Raw genomic sequence first — 26,452 nt, forward strand, 5'->3', positions numbered from 1 at the left:
TGAGAAATTGAACTCTGGGAAGCTACCGTCCTTGAAGAGGTATTTGATGTGCATAAAATTTACCAGACAAAAGACTCAGGAGTTCTGGAGAAAGGTTACACAACAACACTAATGACTTACTGATAAATGTACGCTTATAGGCAGGGTCTTATGTAGCCCAGGCTAGTCTTGAACCTCTGACCTTGCTATCTCTGCCTCATAAGTACTGGGCTTATGGGCATGCACGGATTCTTGGCGAGATGGGAAATGATACATATTGTGATACATGTTACACTACAGTTTAAAAAAAATCACTCCAGGAATTACAAACAAATCAGGAAACATTTTAGGTCGTGCTACAAGGTTTGTTTTGTATGCGAACAAAACATGCCCTTCCATGCCCTGGGATTATATGCATGTCTCACAATACATGGCTATAGTTCCTTTAAATGAAAAACAATATAAGTATTTAGGTGGCAGCTAGTTCTAAAGTCAATTATAAAATATTGAAACAGCTGTCAATAAACATCAAGATCCTCAGGAAAACTAGGAATGCAGTGTGATGTTAAGTGGGAAAAAGGAGAGAGCAGGAAAACCTTCTATCATGCGGGTCTCTGGTTTACGTGTGATAGAGGAGGACAGTGGGGGTGTGGATCAGCCAATGATGGAGCTGCTATTCAAACATGAGGACATGAATTTGAGTTCCAGTGCCCATATTAAAAAGCCAGGCACAGCAGTGTGTGCCTGTAGTCCCTGTGTTGAGAAAGGAGACTCCTTGGGGCTTTCAGATGGCTAAGATGATGGCTGTCTTAGATGAATGGGGAATCTTGGGGCACAGTGAGAATATGTCTTAAAACAACGAAATGTGGGACAGTTGGGTATGGTGGGCATGTCTTTGAACCCAGCAGTCGGGAGGTGAAAGCAGGTAGATCTCCAAAGTTTGAGACCAGCCTGATCTACATGGCAAGTTTCAGGGCAGCCATGAATATTGTGAGATCCTGTCTCAATGGTAAAATAAGGTGGAAAAGAAATTGGGGGAAGACTTTTAGTATCAGTCTCTGTCTTCCACATGCACATGTACACATAAATGTACATACAAACACACACACACACACACACACACATGCACACACAAGCAAAACATATTGAAAAGGCCAGCAGTACTTCTCTCTCCTAGATGGGACTTCCAAATTAAGCAACACTCTTGCAGAGTAGTAGGGAAGCCTTGGCAGACATTAACTCACTGTCCAAGAATCACCCGAAGAAGATGACCTCTACTTCATAGCTCGCCAGGGTTTTCTCTAAAGGAAACAGACAGCACGTCGAGTTTGTACAACCACCACAGCAGTTAGGTCAAATGTAAGATAGAAGTAGAAGTAGCCAGTGTTATCTAGTCGCCCCGCCCTAGCCAAAAGTATCAGGGGGCAACATGGCGCAAGGATCCTTAGTCCAAGGTGTGCAGGAGCCAGTGTTCCAGGTTTCAGAATATGTGAACATAGCTGCTGACATGGGGGGGGGGTTGGGGGTAAGCTAGTGGGACCCACATGGAATTGGTTGATGTCCGTGTGCATCCTGTAGGCACAGCCAGAAGGAAATGTATGTCACACTTTTAATGTGCCTGAATTTTGCCAATCACCTGGGGTTGAGTGTGATGTCCTATCAATTCTCAAAGTCATAGATACTGGGGCATTTCAGATTTCAAGATGAAGGCTGTTCAACCTCTACGGCCACCTGTCATCACTTTCTGTAGATTTCCAAGGCTGCTTCTCATCCATGCCTAATCCTAATGGAGCCAAAGCAGCCTGCGGAGATGAAAGAGCTAATGATATTACTAGGAAGAAGCCCTGGGAAAAGGCCATTTCTCATCTCTGGGAGACAAAGCAAAGATACAGGACAGACACTGGCGAGTCCCTAGTCCCATGAGCTCACAAACAACCACAGAGATATCTTAATGAGTGTCCGTCCTTGTTTGTGGTTATCATAAAATGGATCATCTAGTCCAAATAATATCGAAAGGAGAAACCCAGAAAATGGAAATGTTCTGGCAAACAGAGGAATAAAATATGCACAAACAGAGGAAGGCTGCAGAAGGGTAAATATAAACAACTGAATACAAAGCAGGGGCTGGACAGATAGCTGGGTGGGGAGAACACTTGCCTAGCATAAAGGAGGCCCTGAGTTCAATCCTCAGTCCTTCCAAAAGTAAGTGATGAAAACAAGAAACTCAATCACATAGAATTTACATTAACACACGGTTAATGACCTCTGTCTGTCTGTTTGTTTGAGACAGAGTCTTGCATTGCAGCGTTGGCTAGCCTGGAACTCTATGTAGACCAAGCTGGCCTTGAATTTTTGTGCCAGTCCTCCTGTCTCTGACTTCCACGTGTGGCAGTTAACAAGCATGAGCTACCCAAGCTGGCTTTAATATGATCCCTGGCCCACAGGTCCCAGGATCTAAGTAGTTACCCATAGTACTAATCCAAACTTTCATGACTATAAGTTGTGTTGATCAAGACGCTTTATTACAGATACAGAAGTTGACTCATAACGGAATAAGAGCTCCAGCCTGACAGTTCCTTGTTTCTTTTCTAAGCTAAGGACAAAGCACTGTTCTTTCCGAGAAGGAAGTAGTCCAGTGTACTCAGCTCACCACCAAGCTGCTGGCATCTCCGCTGTCAGGCAGAGCCTTAGTGAGTGGAAGTGCACATGTTGTCACGCCCATGCATGACTTACATCTCTGCCACCATGGCCACTTTGTTCATGAACCCATTGGGCAAGGACAGAGATGGCCATGGAAAGAGGTGTCCACAGAACAGTCACGCTGTCTACTTGATTACTGGACTCTACTCTGCTGAAGTCACCTTTTGGTGAGCATTTTTATGGGGCACAAGCATTCACCCATGCTTTTCCCACTCAAAGAAATCTATCCACATACTTCCTTGTCTTGATTATTTTTCAACGGCTGTAGAAAAATATTGTGACTAAGTCAAGTCAACTCATAAAAGAAAAAGGTTGAAATTTGGGACTCATAGCCGTAGAGGTTTATGACCCATAATGGTGAGGAGCAGACAGGTTCTGGAGCAGTACCTGAGAGCTTACACACTTATCAACAAGGTAGCAAGTACAAGAGGAAGAGGCAGGTAGATCTCCAAGTTTGAGGCCAGCCTACAGAGCTAGTTCCAGGATAGCCAGGACTACACAGAGAAACCCTGTTTCACACACACCACACACACACACACACACACACACACACACACACACAGACATACAGAGGGGAGGGGGGGGAAGAGAGAGGGGGGAGAGAGGGAGAGGGAGAGAATGTGTAAGTTGAAACCCAAAGCCCATCCTCAGTGACACACCTAATCCAACAAGGCCACACCTCCTAATCCTTTCCAAAGAGTTCCAACCACTGGGGACCAAGCATTCAAATATGTGAGCCTACAGAGGCCATTCTCAGTCAAACCACCACATTTCTCAAATGTCTTCCTCACCAATTTTCCAATCATGCTCTTTCCAAGTTCTTGACCATCCACCCAATCCACTGGTTACAGTCCAATCAGTAAAGAATTGCATATCTGGATATTCCTCCGTCCAAGCAAAATAGATAACTACATGCCCTCCCTTAAGTTTGATAAACATCAGGTAGTGAAGAGTTTCTATACAGGCAAGTAAAACAGATTAGAGATTTGGGGGGGGGGGGGTGCTCTACATATTTTGTTTGTTTTGTTTATGGAGAAAAAAAATCTTGTTATGTGTAGCCTGCCTGGTCTTGATTCCAAGGTTTGGTGTCTTTTAAAAGTAATTTCATGAGAGGCCCACGCCTGGGCAGACAGAAGACATGGAGAGGTCTTGCTGTGTGAGCCAGCAGGCTGTACTACAATGAGCAAGTATGTGCTAGAGAGATGGGAAAGAGAAGTGGAGCACTTTATGCGCTATGAAGAGAGGAGGAACTGGGGATGCAATGGGGGTGAGGAACAGCCACTGCCACCTGAGGTCATGTGATGTCTAGGCACATGCTGCCTCCAAGGGTCATATGGCCCTAATGCAGCAAGGGTCTGTGGCAATGCCTGTACCCATGTTATCACCAAAGGCCATGCAGACCTCCATAGTCTGGGCTGCCACCTGAAGTATTGTTGTCTAAGGGCCTTGCTAAGCTGTTCCTGCCCCTCACTGCCACTGGCACCAGCAGTTATATAGGGAGTGGGGAGCTGGCCCTGGTGGCATGGGTGTGGGAAAGCTAGTCCTGGTGGCAGGGGTGTGGGAGAGCTGGAAGGTTTAAACAACTCAGTTACTACCCAGGCTCAGATCCAGGGCTTTGGGTTGGTCCACCCTGACATCTACCCCATCTGTACGCTGCTGGTGCTCATGAAGAGGCTGGCCCTGCCGATCCAAAGCTACAGGGTCACCATGACACAATGTAACAACAGGATACCCAAGAAGAGTCAGTGAGGCTCCAGTGTTGATGGTATATCAGAAGCCAACGGGCCTCCAACCAGACTAATGACTCATTTGCAAGTAAAGCTGTTAGGGCAAAACGGTGACACTGTGGGACACACGGACACATTGACACACTGACACACTGTAGCTTCCACAGAGCGATGGTTTGTTTTGTTTATTTGTTTGCTTGTTGTTCTTATTATTGTTTAATTTCTTTTGGGGGACAGAAATGAGGACTAGGGAATTAGTGGGATTTGTATACGTGTGTAAAATTCACAAGGAATCAATAAAAACTTATGTTAAAATTTTTTTTAAAAAGCCACTTTATAAACATCACAACAAAAGTCAGCAAGGTAATTTGAAGGCTGGATTTGAACAACAGTGAGGGAGCACAGGCCACAGGGAGAAGGTATGGGTACCTGGGATGGACTGGCTTGTCGTTATCCTTGGGAATTGCAGATACACTGTATTTACTGTATCGTTAGTAGCAATAGTGCTAGTTTTAAAATAGACGGGTATTTTTAAAGCCACTGCATGTTCACAGCCATATGTCAACCTTTCTTAAAAATGGGGGGAAAAAAAGACAGGTAAGACATTAGCATTCTGAATGCTTTTCCACTGATATGGTTCAAAGAAAAATGTATGTTAAAAGCCATGAAAATATCATTTTAGGTCTTCTGAGTCACTGCCATTTTTAAGCAGCCATTTTTGCCTTAAGTTTTTTTAACTTAAAATGACTGAGATGATAGTGCCAAATCACCACTGTGAGACACTAATTTGCTACATGGATTTGGGTAGTGCACAAAAAAATGTTCTGCTAGCAAGGATATGCTCAGTTGAACAAAAACATCTAAACTGGAAGGTATTTTCTTGAACCCATTAAAAGATTGAATATTTGGAAAGACTGCTACATCTTTCTGTCTATAAGACTAACCACAGAACTTAGAAATAAATTTCATCTTTATGGGAGTTATTTCTCAAAGCCAAATCTCATATTGGTCTCAAAGCCAAATCTCATATGGGACAAGTCGGTCAGGGTTTCTCTGCCCATACATATATTGAGAGTCCTCTCGAAACTCTTTTGTTGTTGTTGTTGTTTGGTTTTTTCTGTTTGTTTGTTTGTTTGTTTTTTCCGAGACAGGGTTTCTCTATATAGCCCTGGCTGTCCTGGAACTCACTCTGTAGATCAGGCTGGCCTCGAACTTAGAAATCCTCCTGCCTCTGCCTCCCGAGTGCTGGGATTAAAGGCGTGCGCCACCACTGCCCAGCTCGCCTCTCCAAACTTCTCAGACCAGTCACATTGCCCAGGTTCACCTGCCAACTCTACAGAAAGCCCCACCGAACAGATACGGACTTTGCCATCAGTAATAAACTTATGTCTAAAATGTAGATTCCCTAGAGTCTCAGGTGATCCCTAGCCCCGAGGCAAAAGCAATAGCATTTCATAGTCAGAGCAACTGACCATGGCTCAGTATGTCAACCTCTGTGCTTGGCATTCCCTCCGACTGAGGTTCTTAGTAAGACACAGGCTCAGAATCATCCGTTCTTCACGCCATGCTTGGCTAAGACATTTTTTCTTGCCCTAAATTACCAACCACATCTGTGAAGTCCACAAGGTTAAAGAAGAAAAAAAACAAAAACTGAACATTACTTAGTGATACTTGTAAAAGTTCAGGAAGGTGCACTTCATTCAGGAGTAGATGGTGGACCCCACTGCAGTAGAATTTTTCAATCAAGGTACGACTAGGCTCAACTCTGAAAGGTGCACAGCCAAGTAGGAATGCATTGCCAAGGTACAGGGTGACAGTCAGTAAAGGAAAAAAAAAATCACAAAGAGATCAAAAATCAGGAGGGGACTTCACTGAGCTCACAGAACTTTTGTTGCAGTTAGGTCATGAGACAGGGGGGCGGAGGGGATGGAGATGGTGGCAGAGCTGGGGGTGGGGCCGAGACTTCCTTGTTAAACTGATAAAACAGGTTTGTTTTTTTTTTTTAAAGATTTATTTATTTATTATATGTAAGTACACTGTAGCGGTCTTCAGACACTCCAGAAGAGGGCATCAGATTTCGTTACGGATGGTTGTGAGCCACCATGTGGTTGCTGGGATTTGAAGTCTGGACCTTAGGAAGAGCAGTCAGCGCTCTTAACCACTGAGCCATCTCGCCAGCCCTAAAACAGGTTTCTTGACTAAATCTGGATTTGATAAGAAGGCCCAGATAGGTCTGGGAGAGGGTTCATGCGTCGAACTGGAATCTGGCAAAGCAGAGTTTCTGTTGATAAACTGACTAACCTACAGACAAGCAACACAGCTGAGTAAAAAGAGATGTGTGCAGATCCCAAGGAGAGTCAGTCAGCCCAGCCAGGGGAGCCTAGCAGGAAAGGCCCTGTGAGAACCCCAATTTGCAGGAGGAAAAGACACAGAGATACAGCAGTGTGGCCAGCAAAGGCCATCCCAGGAATTTCCCTAAATACTGATAAACAGGTCAAATTCCTTGGCACAGGAAATCACCTCATACCAAAAACCAATTTCTAGCTAATGACTGAACTGTAAACAATGCTGTCCAAAATAAGAAAGTTCTGGAACAATGAGAGATTCTGGAGACTCAACCGAATTCACGTCAACATTTCTCACACGCAGCGCCTCAGGGTTTCCCCTCTTCATTTTACCACGCACAAATCTCAAACACCGACTGCAGGACTCAAAAAATAATGCATATGTCATTCCAAGTTAACACAAATATTTAGGAAACCAGAAACTAATTAATTTCATAGCCCCAGGGCACAATTTAGATGAACTCTGAATATGTTCCCATGTAATTGAGAGGAATTTTCATTGGCACATGATCAGTAGGAACCCAAATTATCCTGCCTTTTATAAGCAAATATTTGGCCAATTTAAAAGAATATCAAAGAACTGCTAGGACGCCAGGGATGAGGACAGGAAGGGCTTTCCTCACATCTGAATCCCAGCCTCTCATAGTTAACTGCTGCTGGTTTTTGTTCTCAGTATGGGCAAGCGTGCATGAAGCTGGTAATGACAGAGGGAGGCAAGATGCCCTACACAAGTGACCCATGGCTCCTGCCCTGTTACAAGCCTGAGTCGTCAGCAGATTCTAAACCGTACAGCTGCTCCAATGCTGGATAATGTCAGCAAGCAAACACATCTGCTATATAAGGCTTGGTAGGGATGAACAGGCAGCCTGTTGTCAATGGTACTTGCCTATATCCATAACTTTAAGGGCTTCTTGAATCTCTATGAAAGTCTATCCTGGGCAGCTCATTAGTATACTTGGAGGTGGAACGACAGGCAGGCAGGTTGAAATACTTGAGTTGTTTGCCCTGGGGGCAGCAGCAGTTCAGAGTAACTTCTGTTCTTACAGAGAATCTGAGTGCAGTTCCCAGCATCCACATCAGGAGGCTTGCAATCACTTAAAACTTCAGTTCCAAGAGACCCAACCATTTCTTCTGGACTCTGAGGGCACCTGAATTCATGCGTGCACATACACACAGAGGCACAAACATATATGTAGATAGAAATAATTTTCGAACCCAATTTTTCTAAAAGTTATTTTAACGTTGAAAAAATATTCTCCTAAAAGATTTGGTATTTTTGAGATGAGATCTCACTATGTTGCCTAAGCTGGCCTGGAACTCCCAAGTTCATGCATTTCTGCTTCTGTTGTCTTAGGTGCTGGGATTATACATATACAGGCATACACCACCACACCGGGCTCTCCCAGAAGATTTCTTACATGTACTCATCTTGATATATACATGTATATGATGTATACATGATATATAGACCATATGTGATGCAATTATATATGATTATATATGTATGTGTGTGTGTGTATATATATATATATATATATATAATTTAAATGACCAAGATAAAGATAGCTTATGTAGATACTGGGATGCTTTTTTACCTGGAGATTTTTTGTTCGATCTTGACTGTGTCAGGAGAGATTGTCGAGGCAGCAAAGGTGATGAAGGAAGAGACATAGAGACCCCTTTGGCCAAGCTCACACGATAGGTGTCCTCTGTTGTGGACAAACTGTTCACAGGAGAGTCACCACTGGAGGACAAGGCAGGCGTCTCTGAGCCAAAGTCACCTCCTGGAGTGGAAAGATGATATTTAGGTTATACCACTCGTGACAAGTTGATAAGACTTTAATTTCCAAGAGCTACATTCTTAGAATATAATTCCCATATACCAGACATACTTCTTTAAACGACTTCTCCTGATCACTCTTGAACTCCATTGCCTGCAGGGGAACTCAAGCTTTACCACAGGAGCATGAGACAACTCTGCCAGGAGGCCTTCTGTCCTACTCAACTGCCACACAAAGTCCAAAGCCAGGAACTCTCTGGACTTCCAGCCCAAGTCTGCTTCCTCCAATATGGGAATCCCAATGGAAGACCTGGACTGCACCCACAGGGCTTCCTGGCCTCACTTTTCTCTTTTCAGATCCCACCTACTCTTCCCTCACTGAACCCCAGCCAACCCCAACCCATCACAGCGCTCAATTCTGAGCAGGTTCCCCTAGGATCTGACCCCCAAAGGAACCTGGGAACAAACTAGCACACCATTATGAAATCAAACTTTCAAGAATAAGCAGATCCTCCAACATATAGGATGCACCTATAGTGTACAAAGGATACAGGGATACAGGATGTACCTATAGTGTACAAAGGATACAGGGATACAGGATGCAATTATAGTATACAAAGAATACAGGGATACAGGCCTCTCCAACATAGAGGATGCAATCATAGTGTACAAAGAATACAGGGACACAGGCCTCGGCAGGGACAAGCCTCTTAGAGAAGAAGCGTGGCTGGTTACATGCACTCAGATGGTACACTTTCCTCCTACCTGCCCCTCCCCCAACTCGGCCGCCCCACCCCAAGTCACATTCCTCAGAATGCACCAAGAAGCAACCAAGGACAGCAAAGAAACTTGAGTCATCACTCCATAGATTACAAACCATCTTCAAAGTTCTAAATTATAGACAGTAGAATTCAGAGGAGACATGTAAGTTTTCCATAAGCAAAACCTGTCTGTCTGACAAAGACTCCTTCCAACTATTCTTTGTCATGACTTCCTGGCTACAAAAGAAACCCATGTGCCACCCTTGGGGGTGGGGGGATGAACCCTCTGAGATGTCTAGCCAGGCAGGCACTCATTCCCCCCCCCCCCCCCCCCAGATCTCTGTGCATAAGGCCAGAAAGGGATGTGACCCAAACCGCCATTATTCATGCTGTGCTGCTGTGCTGGCTTTTCACATGGGAAGGGCTGTTAACCCTGCCCCAGACTGGGGGAACACACTGAAGCCTTGGCTTCCCAAGCAACTCAAAAGTGACAGAGCTGTCAACAGCAAAGCTGTGGGCAAGCAGGCAGAGCCAGCAAAGACTCTTCAGCCTCACCTGGGCCAACTACACTCGAGGCATTTCAATAAACCTGAGACGCTAATGAGTTATCACGAATTGCCCAGGTCGCTCATTTGAAGGAAGGAAGAAATGCACAATTACTAAACAGCCCTCACTAGAATAACAAACACACTAAAGGCAGGTGGCCAAGGCATTCTACCCCTAAGGGCAGAGGGTAAACCCTAAGTGGGGAGGGTAAACAGGAGTTAGTAGAGGCCCTTTATACTGTCCAGGTGAACAGGAGAGGTTCCTGCCTTGGATGTTACACCCCCTGGACTCTTGCCGATACCACCTCTTGAGATCTGTAGCCAGTGCATGAGGCACCCTGACAACCACTTCTGTGGCTGCCAATGAAAGGCAGAGCCAAGGCTACAACCAGAGCACATCTCCCAGTGGGGCTGTATGCTTATACTCAGAAGAGATTCATGAGAGTTTTGGGCACTTACTCTCTCCGTCTCACAACTAGTCCCATGACCAGATCCTACTACCATTTGGTTCTAAAGCAGATACAGTGCCTACAAGATTTAGGCAACAGGAGTCGGACAAGAACATATAAGTAGTTACACACACACACACACACACACACACACACACACACAGAGTTACTGAGGATGGCGGAGCTGCAGGCAAGGCTGATTTTCCATGTGTTTGAAGAGAGCTATGTGGCCTCATGTACTACCTAAGTCATAGACTCGGTCTGTAAATGGCAGCGAGGTGGCCCGCTAGGCCATAAGGAATAGCCTCCCTACCCACTCGGAAAGATCTCTGACCTACACGTGCAAACCTAGACTTCCAGTCCCTTCCTTTCAATTGGAACACAAAGCAATGGAAATACACACACCATTGCCAGGAACTGCTAAAAAATTCAGCGTGCTCCTGAGAAAAGAGTTGCTGTCTCAGAGACAGAGACAGAGTCCTCTAACACGGAACAAGAGAAATCAGGGGCTGGAGTGCAGATTTACAGCATTTTCCAATCACAAATCCTGCCCGTAAACTTTGTTTGTATCGAGCACAGCAAATATTTTCATTAACTGCAAGTCTGTAAGGCAGAGCCTCCAAGGCATGCGGCAGCCATGAGGACCCTCAGCCTTGGGACCAGCTGGGCTCCAGCTCTTTGATTTTATGTAGGCTGCAATAAAAATGGGACTTAGAGATGGGGTTCGGGGGGGGGGGGGCGCTTCCATTCCAGCTTTGACTTTGCCATCTCCTGACGGTATCTGTCCCAAACATGCTGTTCTGTTTGGCTTCCCAGAAACAATTAAACTTCCAGCTTCCTTTTATAGGGAAAGCCCAAGGCAGAGAGAGCAGCTCTATGGAAGATCAGGAGGCACCGAGTACCAAGTGGGAGATGAGCCTGCTCAGAGGCTGGACAGCATCCTGGAGTCCTAGAGCTTTAACTTTAACAGCACAGAGCAGCAGGTTAAGGTCCAAGGCAGCCCAGAGCATCTCATGACACCAGAGGCCAAGAGTAGAACTGTGGTAGGGGCACACACATGAATGATGATGGGGTGTTCAGAGCAGCGAGGCATCAGAAATCCCCGGCTCCCTCAACATTCCTCAGCAGATGCTGAAAAGGGTTTCAGAAGAATTAAGGTTGTTTCACGGCAGCAGCCAGCGTGACTGGGGCATTTCTTTTGGCCTTGAGTAGACGTTGTTTTAACTGTCATCTCTTTTATTCCTCATTCCAATTAAGTACTAGGAAGCACATGTCAATCACGCTTCCTGTTGCGGCAGCAGAAAGGCCCAGACTGGGCAGGACAGTGCGTCCTCCCCAGGGTACACAAGCCATGTTATCAAGGACCAGGATTTGCCAGGCTCCCCTCCAACGCTGGCAGGTGCTTCCCATGGAACATTTAAACCCCAGAGAGAATCGCATCACCCAGCATGAGTCCATCTCAGAGAGTCCCCTGATCCAAGCACCCCTCCCATAGGCTAGAAAGCAGAGCAGCATTAACTGGGAGGACAGAGGGAGCAGCTGGAACCTTCACCCAACCAGCAGCCGTCTCAGATCCTAACACACTCTGCAGTTGTTATAAGGATGTTGGGAAGAATGGAGAATCCCCAAAGAAACACATCCTAAATGAGCTAAATATGTAAGGAGCAATCACACTTTTCCTGTAAAAGGGGCCGATCGTATCTCAGGCTCTGTTAGTTATATACAGTCTACACACACACACACACACACACACACACACACACCTTTTCCTACTTTAAAATCACCAATTTCCTACATTCTAAAAATAAAAGATCAGGAAGGACATGGGGGATAAATGGATGTTTGTAAGGTCTTCTGTATTTATAATAAATCAAAATTAAAATACACACATAATAAAGTATAAGAGTGAAAGCCGTACGTAAAAGATAACGGACTCACCAAAGAGAATAAGACATCTAATAAATCCGTGTAAATCAGCAAAAATGGCTTTTGACAATAGTTCTGTATTTAACACACACACCCCACACACACTCCTAAAGACTTTGAATTTAAATTCATAATGGAAGAAAAAAAATGTGAATCTAGGAGACGAACATTTAAAGGTGGCCACGCAGAATGGCAGTCAGCCCTGCAGATTAAAGTACATGGACCGCAGGATTAGAGACGGCTTTCAAAGGAGGGCAGAGAAGGCAGGTGGATGAAAGCAAAGCCTATTTGAGAACGGGTGGCCCTGAGAGTGGCAAGGGTGAGCTCACACATTCAGGTAAATAGGTCTACAGAGGCAGGAAATAAGATTTCCATTTATCGTGCCATAAAGTGGCCAGGGAAGGCGGGGCTGGAGGTTTAGAATAGAAAGATGTTCTGTTTATCCAGCTCCGGAAAACGGGACTCGGGTGATACATTTAACTAGGGCATTAGATGTATTACGGCATCTTATGTGGTTCCCGCCTCTGGGCGCACTGCTTTTTAAACATATTTTCCATCATAAGGTTTTATAACCACATAACTCATATATATTTACAGAAACCCAGCACGTTGGGAAAGATTTCCTCTGCAAGACCCAGTGTCTTTCTGGAACCTTGTAGAAGGCTCTCTCTGCAATGGAAAACACTTCAAAGCACCTTACACAATGCCCTGGCTTCTAGGCCCAGCCACTGAATATGCAGTGTACATTTTCAAAAAGAAAGAATAAGTGGACCTGTGTCGACAACTTCTCAAAACATATCCACACAATCATGACTAATTCTCAAACAGTACCACAGTACCATCATACACACACACACACACACACACACACACAGAGCTGATTCCCCAGGGTCCAAAAAGTACTAGCTAATGAGACAAGCCAGTCCACCTTCTCATTGTGGGGGTCAGCAAACGTCCTCACACTTCACGCTCTCTATCCTGAAACATAAACAGAATGTCATTTTCTCCCTGACTGTGCAAGCTTTTCCTTTAAAACAAGTCACCATGCAAGAGCTACAGTGCTTTTAAAAAATCTATGACCTCAGAAAACCCTCCATTCTCAGACTCTACAGAAGCATAAATGAAAGCAAATGCTCTCAGGGATGCAGGTAGGTCCCCAGACAGAGTGCTAGGAGCACCCCGCTCCCTCACTTTGTCTTCACAGCCTCCCTACCAAGCCGTTACTGTTCCTAGTTCTCTTCTAGACGAGAAGACCTAGAAGTAGACAGGAATAAGCAGCGTGCCTGAGGGCCTGAGGGCACCAGCCAGTGTCAACCGTGAACTCAGGCAACCGCATGTTGCCCATCTCCCTGGTGCCACTCCCCTTTTAGACTGCTGCTGAGATACTCTTTCAATATGACGTCATTCTGTGTACCCGATGGAGAAAACCAAAAATAGTGTGTATATATAGGTCTGCACGCAGTCCCAGGCCACCAGGAAGAAAGCTGTTCCCTCGTCTACTTTCCAGTTCTGTGCCGGCTGCTTAATTAGATCCAAGCACTCCCGAACGTTCCACTGGGGAGGTACCCGGGCCTCCTGATCATTAATTTACCTTCAGTCGCACCTTATGCTGCTGTCACACAAACCAAGAGCATCTGAAGCATAGGTGTTTAGTCATCAAGCACTCAAAATAGCGTCCTTCTCTTTCACCAGGACTGTACATTCATTAACTCTTGCAGCATATGGGCCTGCAGTTCCTGCAGGGAGCCTGGCCCAGAGGAAGAATAAAAATGTGGGTCAGCTGCCACCAACTGCAGCCTGGAAAGGTCTGTGGGATGCATGCAAATTCCTTAATCTACATTCAGCATCGCATAGATGTTTTCTGACCTCACAGACCTCCCCACTTCTTAGATGCCGAGGCTTTCAAGGCCTTGTAATGCTATATCTGATCAGGGCAGCGGCCCCACCTCCTCTGTTCAGGGAGGAGGCCAATTGCTGCTAGGGTAGCTGTCTCAACTACTGCAGCTCAAGTCATAGGCTTTAAGGTTCTCCCAAAGAGGGCAATGTAATGAACGCAACGTGTACCGGGGATTTCTCTCGCCACTGGAACAAGAAGCTGGTCAGGATCTGAGACGCTTGTGTTCTGATTTTTATAAAGGAAAGGAAAAAAGAAAATGAAAGAAAAGAAATGGCAGTTGGGAACGTTAGTGCATATCTGCAATCCCAACGCTCAGAAGGCTGAGGTAAGAAGCCAGAGGTCAAGGCAAACATGGGGAAAAATAAAAAGACAAGCAGGAGAGAAAGGGAAAGAAGAAAAACCATAGGAAATGACCCTGCAAACCAAGTTTTCAGTATTTGAAAATGTATGTTTCCTGGGGGTGTATGTGTATATACCGATGTTCATGTCATATGTATATACAACTCTGTGTGTGCTGTGTACATGTCAACACGCCTACTGTTTGGGAACGGAGGATCTCTGGAGTTTGTATCAGGCCTGCCTCTGCAAATAGGATGTAAACAACTGGGAGAATGGGCAGAGGTTAATCCTTACATATGGCTCACACCCTCTATGTGCATGTGTGATGTAAATATTTACATTTATACTCCCAAGGATAGAGCTATGTGTATATGTGAAGGGTTTTGAGTTAAGTGGGCCACCTGCTCTGCTCTCCCTTGGGAGTGAGTGAAAGGAAGCGCCATCCCACAGGCTTTGTGCTCAGGGACACCTGCAAGTGACTGCCACCCAGAGGTGACCTGTCTGCACTTGGCAGGCTACCCTGAGACAAGGGAGAGGAGCAACAGAAGGCCATCACCAATGGCAGGTACTTCTTCTTTCTCAGCCTGCACTGTCTCTGTGCCAGCGCCAACTACCAGGGCTGTCACTGGCAAGGGACAGCCAGCTGACGGAGGAGTGGGCAGGGTTGAGGTGGGCTGCAGGTGGGTAAAGCATGAGTCCTGGACTGTGTGTAAAACCGCATCAGGCAAGTAGTTACGCAAAGCCTCCCTACAGCCCAGTAAAATGTCTGTCAACAAAGAGGTAAACCCCCAAGAAACAGGAGATAGCTAGGAAAACCATAGCAATCTAAAAGAGGACACTGGAGCATCCTTTGCTGTTGCAACAATGCGTGGCTTAACCACATTCCAGTCAGCGGGGCAATAGAGTCCCTACTCCCTCCACTGAGGCTGCTTCACCCCAAGTCTCCCAGCATGAACCCTTCCTGGACCTCCATTAAACAGGTTCCCCTTACACAACGGGCCTCCCCTAAAATCCTCAGTGGTGAGGAGCTGACAAATTATATAGTTGATCAATGAAAGGAAAGTAAGTAGCTTTTTAAAAAATGGTTTATTTTATGTGCATTGGTGTTTTGCCTACCTGTATGTCTGCGTGAAAGTGTTGGATCCCCTGGAACTGGAGTTACAGACAGTTGTAAACTCCAATATGGGTACTGTAAATTGAACTCCAGGTCCTCTGGAAGAACAAATGGTACTCTTACCCACTGAGCCGTCCCTCTAGCCCCTCGGAAAGTGAGCATCTTTAAGACTCAGAGAAAAACAACAGAGAACACCATTCATAAGCACTGGGCATCCTGGTGGAACATGGAGTGGTTGGCCTAGGCTGTTCAGGACCACTTAGTATGCAGCACAGACCTGGATCCACCACTACTTTATCAGTACCCAGCACTGATAAAGAGCTCAGGAGAGTTTCCCCAGGCCATAGAGGAAAATGGCAAGAAAGCTTAATGATGTGAGAAAAGATTACAGATATGGAGAACAAAAGATGTTTCTCAGAAGAAACCTAGAAAATAAAGTCATTAAAGCAAAACTCTGTTCTGACAGGAGGAATATAGTCTAACGGACCCATTAGGTTCTATGCTGCTTCCCTGGAGGAAGACACAGTCCTAATGTCACCTGGTAAAAACTCTGTATCGAAAGCTTAAAGAAAAGATTGTTACAGACCAAGGTATGTGTTTTTCAATGTGCATAAAACAGGATGCTGCAAAGAGCAGAACCCAGCGGTACCTGGCTACTGAGCCGTTCTAGAGCTGTGTGAACGAAGGAACCACAAAGCAGGCAACTCAAAAACCAACCACAAGTTAATTCCTGTCATTTCCAGACCTTACAGTCGTCCACAGTCAAAGTGGAGGCAGGATCATGCTCTCTCGGGAGACTAGTCAGTCCATACCTATTTCTTCATCTCTAGCCAGCCATCTCTGATGTTTCTTGGTTTGAAGACCCAGCCCTCCAACCCTGCCTTCATCAATCCACAATGTTCTCTCTCCATGTGTATCTGTGTGTTTGAAACAGGGTCTCCCTCTGTAGCTCAGGCTGGCCCAGAACTCACTCTATAGCTCAGGCTTGCCTCAACCTCCCAGGTCCTGGGATTACGGGTACAAACATCACTCATTGTTTCAGTCTTACATTGTTTCCGTCTTTCTTAGGAACCCCAGGATTTGAAATTAGGACCAACCTAATTCTATCGAAATCTTAAATTAATCACATCTGTAAATACTGTATTTCTAAACTGGGTCATTTCCACAGCCATGATATTAAAGGTTTCAGCTTCAACTTATCTTTGGCAGGAAATGCAAATCAACGCTCAACACGTTACCTTCTCCAACATCAAAAGCCAGAAGTCACAAAACAATAGCTGTATCTAGAGAGAAGGGCTAGCCATGACCAAGTCTCCTAAAGCAAGTTTACAATTGTTCGTCTTATCAAGCGAAAGCATTCTGAGATACTCCCAGTATCAACACACAGGACATATATTCCTCTGGAGAGAAGAAGACATTACTTCAGAGAGCCGCCTACATCAACTACAATGGAGACACTATGGTTTCACAAAGTCTGTATATATAACCCACGCCTTGTAACACTTCGGCCAACTGTCCCTTTTCACCCCCTTCCCTTTCAGGAAATGTGGTCTTCAACCATTCACTTCACCTCTTAGTAAAAAAAAGAATCTGACTGATCTCTTAAAATAATAACTGTAGCTGTCCTGCCAGAACTCGCTAACAGCGGCTAGCATTTTAATGGTCAGGACACTGGACAAAGGCAGAGGCACAAAGGCTGGTTTTGGTGCCAGTGAACAAGTTACAAGAGAGAAAAAGAAAACAGTTTGCCATATGATCGGCATTTTTTTAAACTATGTGGAATAAACATCCTAGCCAGTATACACAATGTTTTATATACTGTATGACAGTAACAGCAAAATGGGATGCACAACCCGTATCAGAGAAGGAGTCCAGTAACGTGGTGGTGGTGGCCGTTCTTACGGCTCAGAGGCCTGGATGGGTTTCCTCTTCCTTGGCTGCTCTCAGTCTGCCATGTATTCTGGCAATGTCAGGACACGAATGTTTCATAAAGTATACTTGATTTTCTAGCACAAACTTACTTCAAACAGAAACTTAACACCCATCTCCTTTTACTTCCTGGGGCTACCCAGTAAAGCTATCTCACTGGATACTTACCAAAAGGGTGGGCTACTTTTCCTCTTTCTAGAAGCTTTCAATCATAACCACTATGGACTTCAATCCACAGGCTCAGTCTTGTCCTTGTGCACCTAACATACCTGACCCATAAACCCAGGCCTTCCTGCTGTAAGATTGTTCTCCAGTGACGTTCTAAACTGGCTTCTGTCTGGCTGCCATTTTTCCCTGTGTGGACATAGGGTCTCCCCATGAAGACCAGGGTGGCCTCAAACTACTCCCAAAACTAAGATTAACACATGGTAACCATAACCCGGCTGTCTTATTCCAACCTAAACCAATGAATGCATGCTTTCTTGTCTTAATGTTAAATTTCCTTAAACACAACCCAAATACGCCCTCTTAATTTGTAGTAACACAACCAACCTGCCTTTTCTCACCAAACCCTCTATGTCTTGTGGTCGACATGAGAAGTAAGAGGAACACGGTGTCACAGATCTCACAACTATGTCATTAGTGTCCTGAAACCAAGCAGCAAGAGAGCCTGGACCGGCCAGTGCCTTCGGGGTATCCATCCTTAAGCTATTCCCCCATCTCATTTAAAATGCCTTAGCCCTATGATTACAGCCCAAGCTCACTGACTCCTGAAATTCACGTCAAGTGGGTATCACAGTACACATCGGAATTTGTAGTTATGTCTTAATAATAAATGTTATCATACTACTGAGTGTATCTGGACTAATAAAGATTGCTGATTGAGTATGTGTGGGAGCGGCTGTTGCATGCGGAAGACAACTTGCAGTGATCGGTTTTCTCCTTCTGTTATGTACATTCTGGGAATGGAACTCAGGTCGTCAGGCTTGGCAGTAAGTACGGTTACTGCTGAGCCATCTTGCCAGCTCCCTACTAACGATGATTAAGCTAGTACTCATTAAGTCCTTACTAAGTGTGCCAGACACCTTATTAAACATTCTATTTACATTAGTTTATTCATCATAATCCATTTAAAATAGATGCTTCAACTTCTCCTTCTTTCAGGTAAGAACACAACAAAGTTGCCCACAGACTAGAACCCAGGCTGCCTAACTCTAGTCACGACTCTATCACAGTATCACACTGGCTTGCTGGCCCAAGTAGCAGATGCCCTAACCACAGTGCTCACAGAGCATGGAGAACTCACTGTGCAGTGCCTAAGAAATTCTATCACCCACAGATCATTTAGCAAGCCGTGTTTCCCTGAAGGATAATCATCGGGAACATTCTGTCACATTGGACATGATGACATTTTGGGGGTGGAAAAATAAGTAGAGGGAGAAAGGCTTTTGGAACAATACCATAACCTGTACACCACCCCTCACCCACTACTCAGTCTCAAACCCTGGCATTCCCGATGGCGAAGCTGTGTGCCAGCAGACTCACCACAAGAGAAAGGACAAGAATAAAGGGAGCTGCTCTCTCTCTTCCTTCAACTAAAAGGAAATGTCCTTATATGGACAGTGGGATCTATAAACATGGGGGAGGGAAGTTAGGGGTTGGAAGGGGTGGCTCAAAGTTTCTAGGTAGCATGTAAAGTTTCTCAAAACTAAACAGCAATAAAAACCATTCAAGAGTAAAGTGCTTGCCTTCCAAGTATGAGGACCTGTGCTTTCTCCATACAACCTACATTTAAAAAGCTCCACAGGCATGGAGGTATACCAGCAATCCCAGCCAGCACTGGAGGGGCAAAGAGGCAGGGAGGAGGGAATATTCCTGAGCTCACTACATGGTGGACCCAACCTACCTAATGAACCCCCAGTCAGTGAGAGAATCCAAGGTGGGTGGCATGTACTTGAGGTTGTCCTCTGGCCACCACATGAACGTGCATACATATACACACCTCCATTATATACATAAAACAGCACAGCACAGCCATCTCCCTTCATTTTCCAGAAAAAGAACATATAAATTCACTGTACAAGTAGCTATTTAACAAAGCCCTCTTCAGGCCTACTCTGAGGTACGCAGATTAGAGGAGAGAAGAAGATGCCTCTGCATTTCCTGTTTTGTGTCTTTTATATTCTATACACTATATCCACACTCTGCCATCACTCACTCTCTCTATCTCTCTCTCTCTCTCTCTCTCTCTCTCTCTCTCTCTCTCTCTCTCTCTCACTCACACACACACACACACACACACACAGAGCTCCGTTTTCAAAACAGCAGTTTCAATGACATGTCTGGTAAAATATCTTAGCAACAATGTCAATGTTGTCTCTCTGCAGCTAACCATATTAGCATTCCACTGTAATCATGATTTCTCAAAACATAAAATGGATTGCAAGTCATTTGCTTCATTCATTCTTCAAGTATGTCTCTAGGGGGGAAGCCCTCTAACATCACGTAAATTGAACAGCAAAATTATATTCAGTAGCTACTCCTTACTGTGTATCTAACTTGTAAGCGTAAGTACGTGACCGAGCGGATGTTCACACAGAATCAGCATAAACACAAAATCAAATGAAATACTCAGGCAAATTGCTTTGATCAAATCATGTGCCTTGTTATTCTGTAATAGAATCCCTTAGCTTCTGTACTTGTGTATCTGTATTTAAAGTTCGTCTTTATAGGACTGCCAAGAACGCCGTTTGCTAGATAATGGCAGAATGTATTTTTCCTAAGCATTTTCAAAGTCACATACACAAAATGTTGCATAACTAGTTGGGATGTCCCTGCAGTGACACAGGAAGAAATGGCAGCAGACCCGAAGCTCTAACCACTCACAAACTCCCACAACGGTGCAAATGTGTCGTCCTCACCTAGTCATTTCCAAGGTGACACTGAGTAGATCTGGTGAAGGACTAGCCAGAGTTAGGACTCACAGCACACCAGGTAAACTAGAGCCCGTTCCTGTCACGATGAAGTGAGCTGTGAATCTCGAGCACAGCAGTTGAGAGGCACAGACATCTTTGTACACACAGAAGCCTCTTGTTTCCCATCCTTGCATCTAGGCCTCTATAACGTTCTCCCCCCACCCCCCAATCTCTTAGCAAACACATGTCTTCCCAGACTGTTTACAGCAACTGCCCCTGCAGCAGTCTGCTAAGGGCATGCCTAATAAGCAGCTCCTTCCTCCATCTGCACCAGATGGAGTGGCCAGGGCTGGGTTGACCACACAGGCAAGTGAGCTAATGAAATGACGTGTCCAAAGTGCCACTAGTTACCAAAGTTTGAAGGAAGAGTGTCAAGAGACAGAAAAGCAAAGAACGCAGAACGGTATAGAACATGCCATCAATGATAAGGGCAAATATTTCTAACCTGCTTTCTCTGGTAACGACGTTGTTATAAGGACTTTTAACTGACTTACTCTTCCAAGAATCAACCACGTAGAGAGAATACCTGCCCTTGGTATTGGTGGGAGATTGGTCCCAATATCCCCATCAGATCTTGGGATGATCAAGTCCCTTTTGGGAAAGCGCACCGTATTTGCATAAAGCCCACATACATCCTCTTGTATACTGTAAATCACAGACAGATGTTAGGCAATACCTAATACAATGGAAATGCTATGTAAATTGGAGGGCATGCTGTATTGTTTAGGAATACGAAGCAGAAGTCTGTTTGTGGTCAATGTTCATGTAGCTTTTTCCTGATTTTAGTTCAGATTTTAAATATTCAACAGGTCAGTTCTGTATCGTTTTCTCCCCCATTTCAAGACACAAACCAGAAAGAGGCTCAACAGCTTATGCTGGGACCCAAACCCAAGCACCCAATCACTAACTTTAGGGACAGAGAAACAGGGTTACGCTCTCCAGCTTAAGAACCGGGCCATCTTTCTGTATTTCAGAATGGATTTCCCTTTGTGGATCTGGGAATCAAACCCGGGACCTTGAGCATGTTTAGCAAGTCCTCTACCACTATGACACCCCAGCCCTTACAGTAGTTCCTTACCCTCCCTATTTATGAACTATCTATTACATTAGTAAACGTAGGCATGCGGGACATCACGTACGTAACAGTGTGCAGTGAAGAATAACTGTTTCATAAGGACCATCATGTGTTCTCTAGAGAATTTGCTTTCTGGCTAACTGTGGCTCACCTCCCGATTTCCTCAATACTCTGAAAATATGAACTCTCCTCCCGCTTCCTCAGCATCTTCACACCAACATGCATGATCTGAGCTTGGAGGCTTGCATGGGTATCCTTTCTCTTTGCTGACAGCATCTCTCTGGGGTCAAAGGTGCTATGTAGGGTTCCTTTTAGTCTCACCTGATGATGCCATTTTCAAACAAAATGCATTGTGTTTGACGCCTCACGGCTGACACAAATTATCTTTATTGTATAGGCAAGAAAACTCAAGGTTCTAAGAAATAAGGCAACCTCTTCTGAGGAAACTATCAGGTGCCTTCAAACTTGGGACTGAGGGGCTACCTCGGGGGACGCTGGTTTTGTTTTAGGTTTGCCCATCAGGATTTGCTCTCTGCACAGCCCGGCTGGTCTCCAACTTACAATCCTACATCAGCCTGACTGGAAGGCAAGCTCTCAAAGCTCTTAACTCATTTCAACATGATACTTCCCTACATCAAAAGATACCTGATCTCCTGCTTGGAGACCCAGGCAGCCACTGTAACAACTGAGCTCCTAAGAAGGACCAAGCCCTCCAGAGACTCCTATGAAGGAGCAAGGCCTCTAAAGGCTCCCAGCTTCAGAACCACAGAGCTGCAGATGCAAGTCGGAGATGGATGCAGTTCCATCCACCCACAAAAGCAGCGAACTCGTGCACAAAACAGGGAAAGAGAGTTGGTCGCCTCAAAAAGTGATTTGTAACTGCAGTTTTTAACATGGAACTTAGAGAATTAGTATAGACTCCTTTACTTAATCCTACCAAATATAAAGGGTGCCTTAGATAAATCTTAAGGCTTTGTAATTCAAAATTAAACATAAGACATGTTTGTCTTTCTTAAAACGTTAGCTAGTGAGCGCTCAATAATTAAACACTCATCAAAATATTAAAGCAGCTACGAAACCAAAAAGAAAAAGAGGTCAACAGGCAGAACAGAGAAACAAATGTTAATTATTGACAAAAAGCCATACAATACTGTGTCAAAGACCAGATTAAATGCTTCTAAGATATTAATTGAGGCCTCCTCATGAGCCAGCCCTGAACACAGAGCATGCAAGTCTTTTGTCTAGGGCCACAGAGCTGGTAAGCCACACAGCCCCAGACAGATGGTTTCAAACTGAACCATGCACATACAAACAGTGCTGAATTCATACCTTCAAAAAACAAAAACAAACAAACAAAAAAAAAACACAATTAAAACATTAAAATGGGGCTTTCCTGATACTATCAAAGATTAAATCATTTAATGACAATGTTGGTAAGGATTCCAACAAACACATATTCTAATATATTGTTGGTAGACCTAGATAAATATGTTATCATTTGAAGGGTGTTTCAGCAAAAAATTGAAAAAATACAAAATTTTAAAACTACTTTAAAAGAATTCTTCTCTCCAAAGCATAAGCACATTTAGGGAGATTCGCTTCAGAACTGATTTGTAATATGACCAGAAAGACAATAAAACTTTTTATTTTAAGATAGGTTCTCATTATATTGCCCAGGATGACCAGGAAATCATTAAATAGGTTAGCACGGGCTCTGGACTCGCGTTGCTTCCAAGTGCTGGGGCTACAGGCATGTGCACCTTCACTGTCTGTGAACTGCTGAAATGAATCACAGCATACCTGCCAGTCAGGCTGCAAGGCAGCACTCGGGAGGCTGAAGCTGGAGGACCTGTGAGGTTCCCAAGCTTAGGATCAACAAAGCAAATATCCTATCTCATAAGGGAAGTCAAGGGAAGAAAAGGAAACACCACAAATACAAACCAGGGGCCACACTGGGAAAGGAGAAGAGCCAGGCTGAGAAGCCCTTCCCCACGACAACAGAATAGGGGGTACCAAGAAACCACCGGTCAGTAAAAGGTAAGCAAGAGATACACACAAAGGTCTCAATTGCAAAAGGTCCTAACTTAAAGCAGTAAGATACAGTGTTACTTGCAGAATTGACACGTTAGTAAAATTCACAACAAACTCACGACTAGGGAGAATCAAGCAAATAGCATGCGCTTGATACTTAAATACATGACAACCAGTTGAGAATTTCTGGAAACAACTTACAAAGGGCGCCAAGAGCTCAAAATGAATACATTTCTCCTAACTCTTGACTGCAGTCTGGGAACCTCCCTTCTCCCAGGCTGGACATTGCTCTAAAGACCCATATTTACTCTCGATTTTACTATTAGAGAGTCATTTTTTTAAAAATGTTTGTGTTAAGACAAAGCCTCCCTGTGTACTCCAAGCTGGCCTTGAACTCAGCCGTCCTTCCGCCCCAGCCTCCAGAGTGTTGGGATTGCAAACCTGTACCGCCACACCTAGAAATGCCAAGCAAAATTAACAGTGACTGCACTCTGCACGTAATTTTTTTAAAAGATCTTAATCAATTTGTTTCATTTTTATAGTTAAAAAAGTATAACAATAAAAATAAAGTGAGGGCAGGCTGATGGAGGCGCTTGCCGCCAGGCCTGGTGACCCGAGTTCAATACCCAACGGTGGAAAAGAACCAACTCCCAGAAATTTCCCTCTGACTTCCACAGGCATGCCACAGGCATACACCATACACAAACACAAGTAAACGCAAAAGAACTCCTTAACGTACTATGTGTTAAAAACTATCTCTAAAATAGATTAGGTAAAACCTTGATAAAAGTATCTTAAGCAATAAAGTACTGTAGGAGTTTAATGGACAACAGTTTTATTTTTCTTTAATAGTATACAAAACAGTAGCGTGTTTTATCATCAATGAATTATGGCATTACACTCCAAGAACAATCAAATGTCATGGCACTTGGTGTCCTCTCCGAAACTCTTCAGCTGAAGCTGTCACACGTGTGACATGCGGCAGTGTTTAGAGATGAGACTCTGAGAATCAGGTGGACAACCATGTGACACAGGAGTAGTACAGTCCTTGTCAGTGTAGAACACACGGCTAGGAAGGGGCCCCTGAGAGCTTGCTGCCTCTCTACACGACGTGCAGGCACAGCTAGAAGGCTGCCTTCCACCAACCAAGAAAAGCCCTCGCCATACCCTCATATGCTGGGTCCCTGAGCTCAGATTTTCAGCTCTCAGCATTGAAAGAACATAATCCCTGGTTTTTTAGCCACCCCATCAAAGATACTCTGTTATGGTGGCCGAAGCAGATAAGGAAATACACTATCAAAAATAAAAATATTTTGTCGCATCTGGTACTCAGGAAAAATATTTTCTAAAAGAAACTCCAGTTATCTGAAAACTGTCCTTCTGGAGAGACAAAGCTCTCATCCAAACTGCTCAGGGTGGGTAAGCAGAGCCCAGCACAGTCAATCAGCAGTAAGTGGAGCTCAGCACAATCAATCAGCAGTAACTCCCACTTCCAGCCTTAACCTAGAGTTCGCAGTCAAGCTCCAAGCCTTGCTGGTCAGCCAGTCCCGTGATCTACAGAAACTCCAGATAATTCCAGCACCTATGTCAGGCTGCTCCCTAGCCTGTAACTCTAGCTCCAGGGCATGTGACGTTGCTGGTGCCCTGGGACAGCCTTCATGGGTCAAATCTAACAGCCTGGATGCTCTCACACCACCTTAAACATGGGCAAGTCTTGGCCATTAAATTAAAATGAGTTGGTGCGGCCCTTGTTTGACTTTGCTCCTAAGCCTGTAATGAGAACTGGTGAGCTCAGGTCTTCCTCATATTCTCCTCTCAGAAACTGCTAAGGAGGTGAGTGGACATAGAGTCTACTACTGTGTGTCTCCCATCTTCATCTATTTCTCTGTAATGTAACTGGTAAGTTCTCCGTTGCTACTGTATGTAGTTTAGACAGTGAGGTGAATCATTCTGCACACGTTTACAGAATAGAAATAAGGCCTTGGAACTCTCTCCCGAAAATGCAAACAGCCCACATGAAAACTAAATTATGGAGATTTTATGGGATGAGGCTGATGAGGCTCTCTGCAGTCTTTTTTTTTTTTTTTTAAACAAAAAACAAAAAAACAAACCAGAAAAGCACCTTTCATGGGAGAAAAAAAACTGAAATGAAATTCAATTTGGTAAACAAAACTTTTTTTTTTTGTTTTTGGTTTTTTGGTTTTCTGACACAGGGTTCCTCTGTGTATCCCTGGCTGTCCTGGAACTCACTCTATAGACCAGGCTGGCCTCGAACTCAGAAATCCGCCTGCCTCTGCCTCCTGAGTACTGGGATTAAAGGCATGCACCACCACGGCTGGCAAACAAATATTTTTGACTGAGTTTCTAATCCATCATTTCTCTACTGAGGTTAAGCTTCCTTTTGCATACACACACATCCAGCGGGGGCTCAGGGCAAAGCGCTGAGAGCTTTGCATTCCCCTTTATGATGACGCTAGCAGGAAGCGTCTTCCTGGACGCCTCATTGGCCATACAGAGTGGGAGGGTCTGGGTGATCCTGTCCCTTCCCTCTGAGCAAGAATGTGTGACACAGCAGACCGGAAGCCCATTGTGAAGCCACCATGGCACACGTGTGCGGGTGTCCAACACATGATGAATGTCCCACACCTGATACATCCTCTTCTGGTAGATTCCCGAGTTTCCGGAAGGCACAGGAAAGCCACCAGAGGATGGAGGTCTTCCAAAAATAGACCTTCAAGAACGAGGAAGTGTTAGAATAAAGTCTTTATAAACTGTATTTAGAAATCTATCCTCAGATCTGCTTGGCACCTCCTGAAACATCTTTTGCAAGGGAAGATGTCTTTCAGTTTAATTGTACAGAGAAAGTTACAACCTAAGTAT

At 44.7% G+C, this 26,452-nt stretch overlaps 1 protein-coding gene across 2 annotated transcripts in view; it reads right to left on the bottom strand.

Moving 5' to 3' along the window:
* Tanc1 (tetratricopeptide repeat, ankyrin repeat and coiled-coil containing 1) overlaps window positions 1-26,452 on the bottom strand; it is a 237,244-nt gene that overhangs the window by 114,931 nt on the left and 95,861 nt on the right. For both annotated transcript variants that reach the window (XM_021177913.3, XM_021177906.2), the window contains exon 4: window positions 8,347-8,535. In XM_021177913.3, coding sequence (XP_021033572.1) covers window positions 8,347-8,535 — 189 coding nt within the window. The remainder of the gene's footprint in view (window positions 1-8,346; window positions 8,536-26,452) is intronic.

Source organism: Mus caroli, unplaced genomic scaffold (genome assembly GCF_978045245.1).
Source record: "Mus caroli unplaced genomic scaffold, Mus_caroli_1 scaffold_2, whole genome shotgun sequence".
NCBI classification, from domain to species: Eukaryota; Metazoa; Chordata; class Mammalia; order Rodentia; family Muridae; genus Mus; species Mus caroli.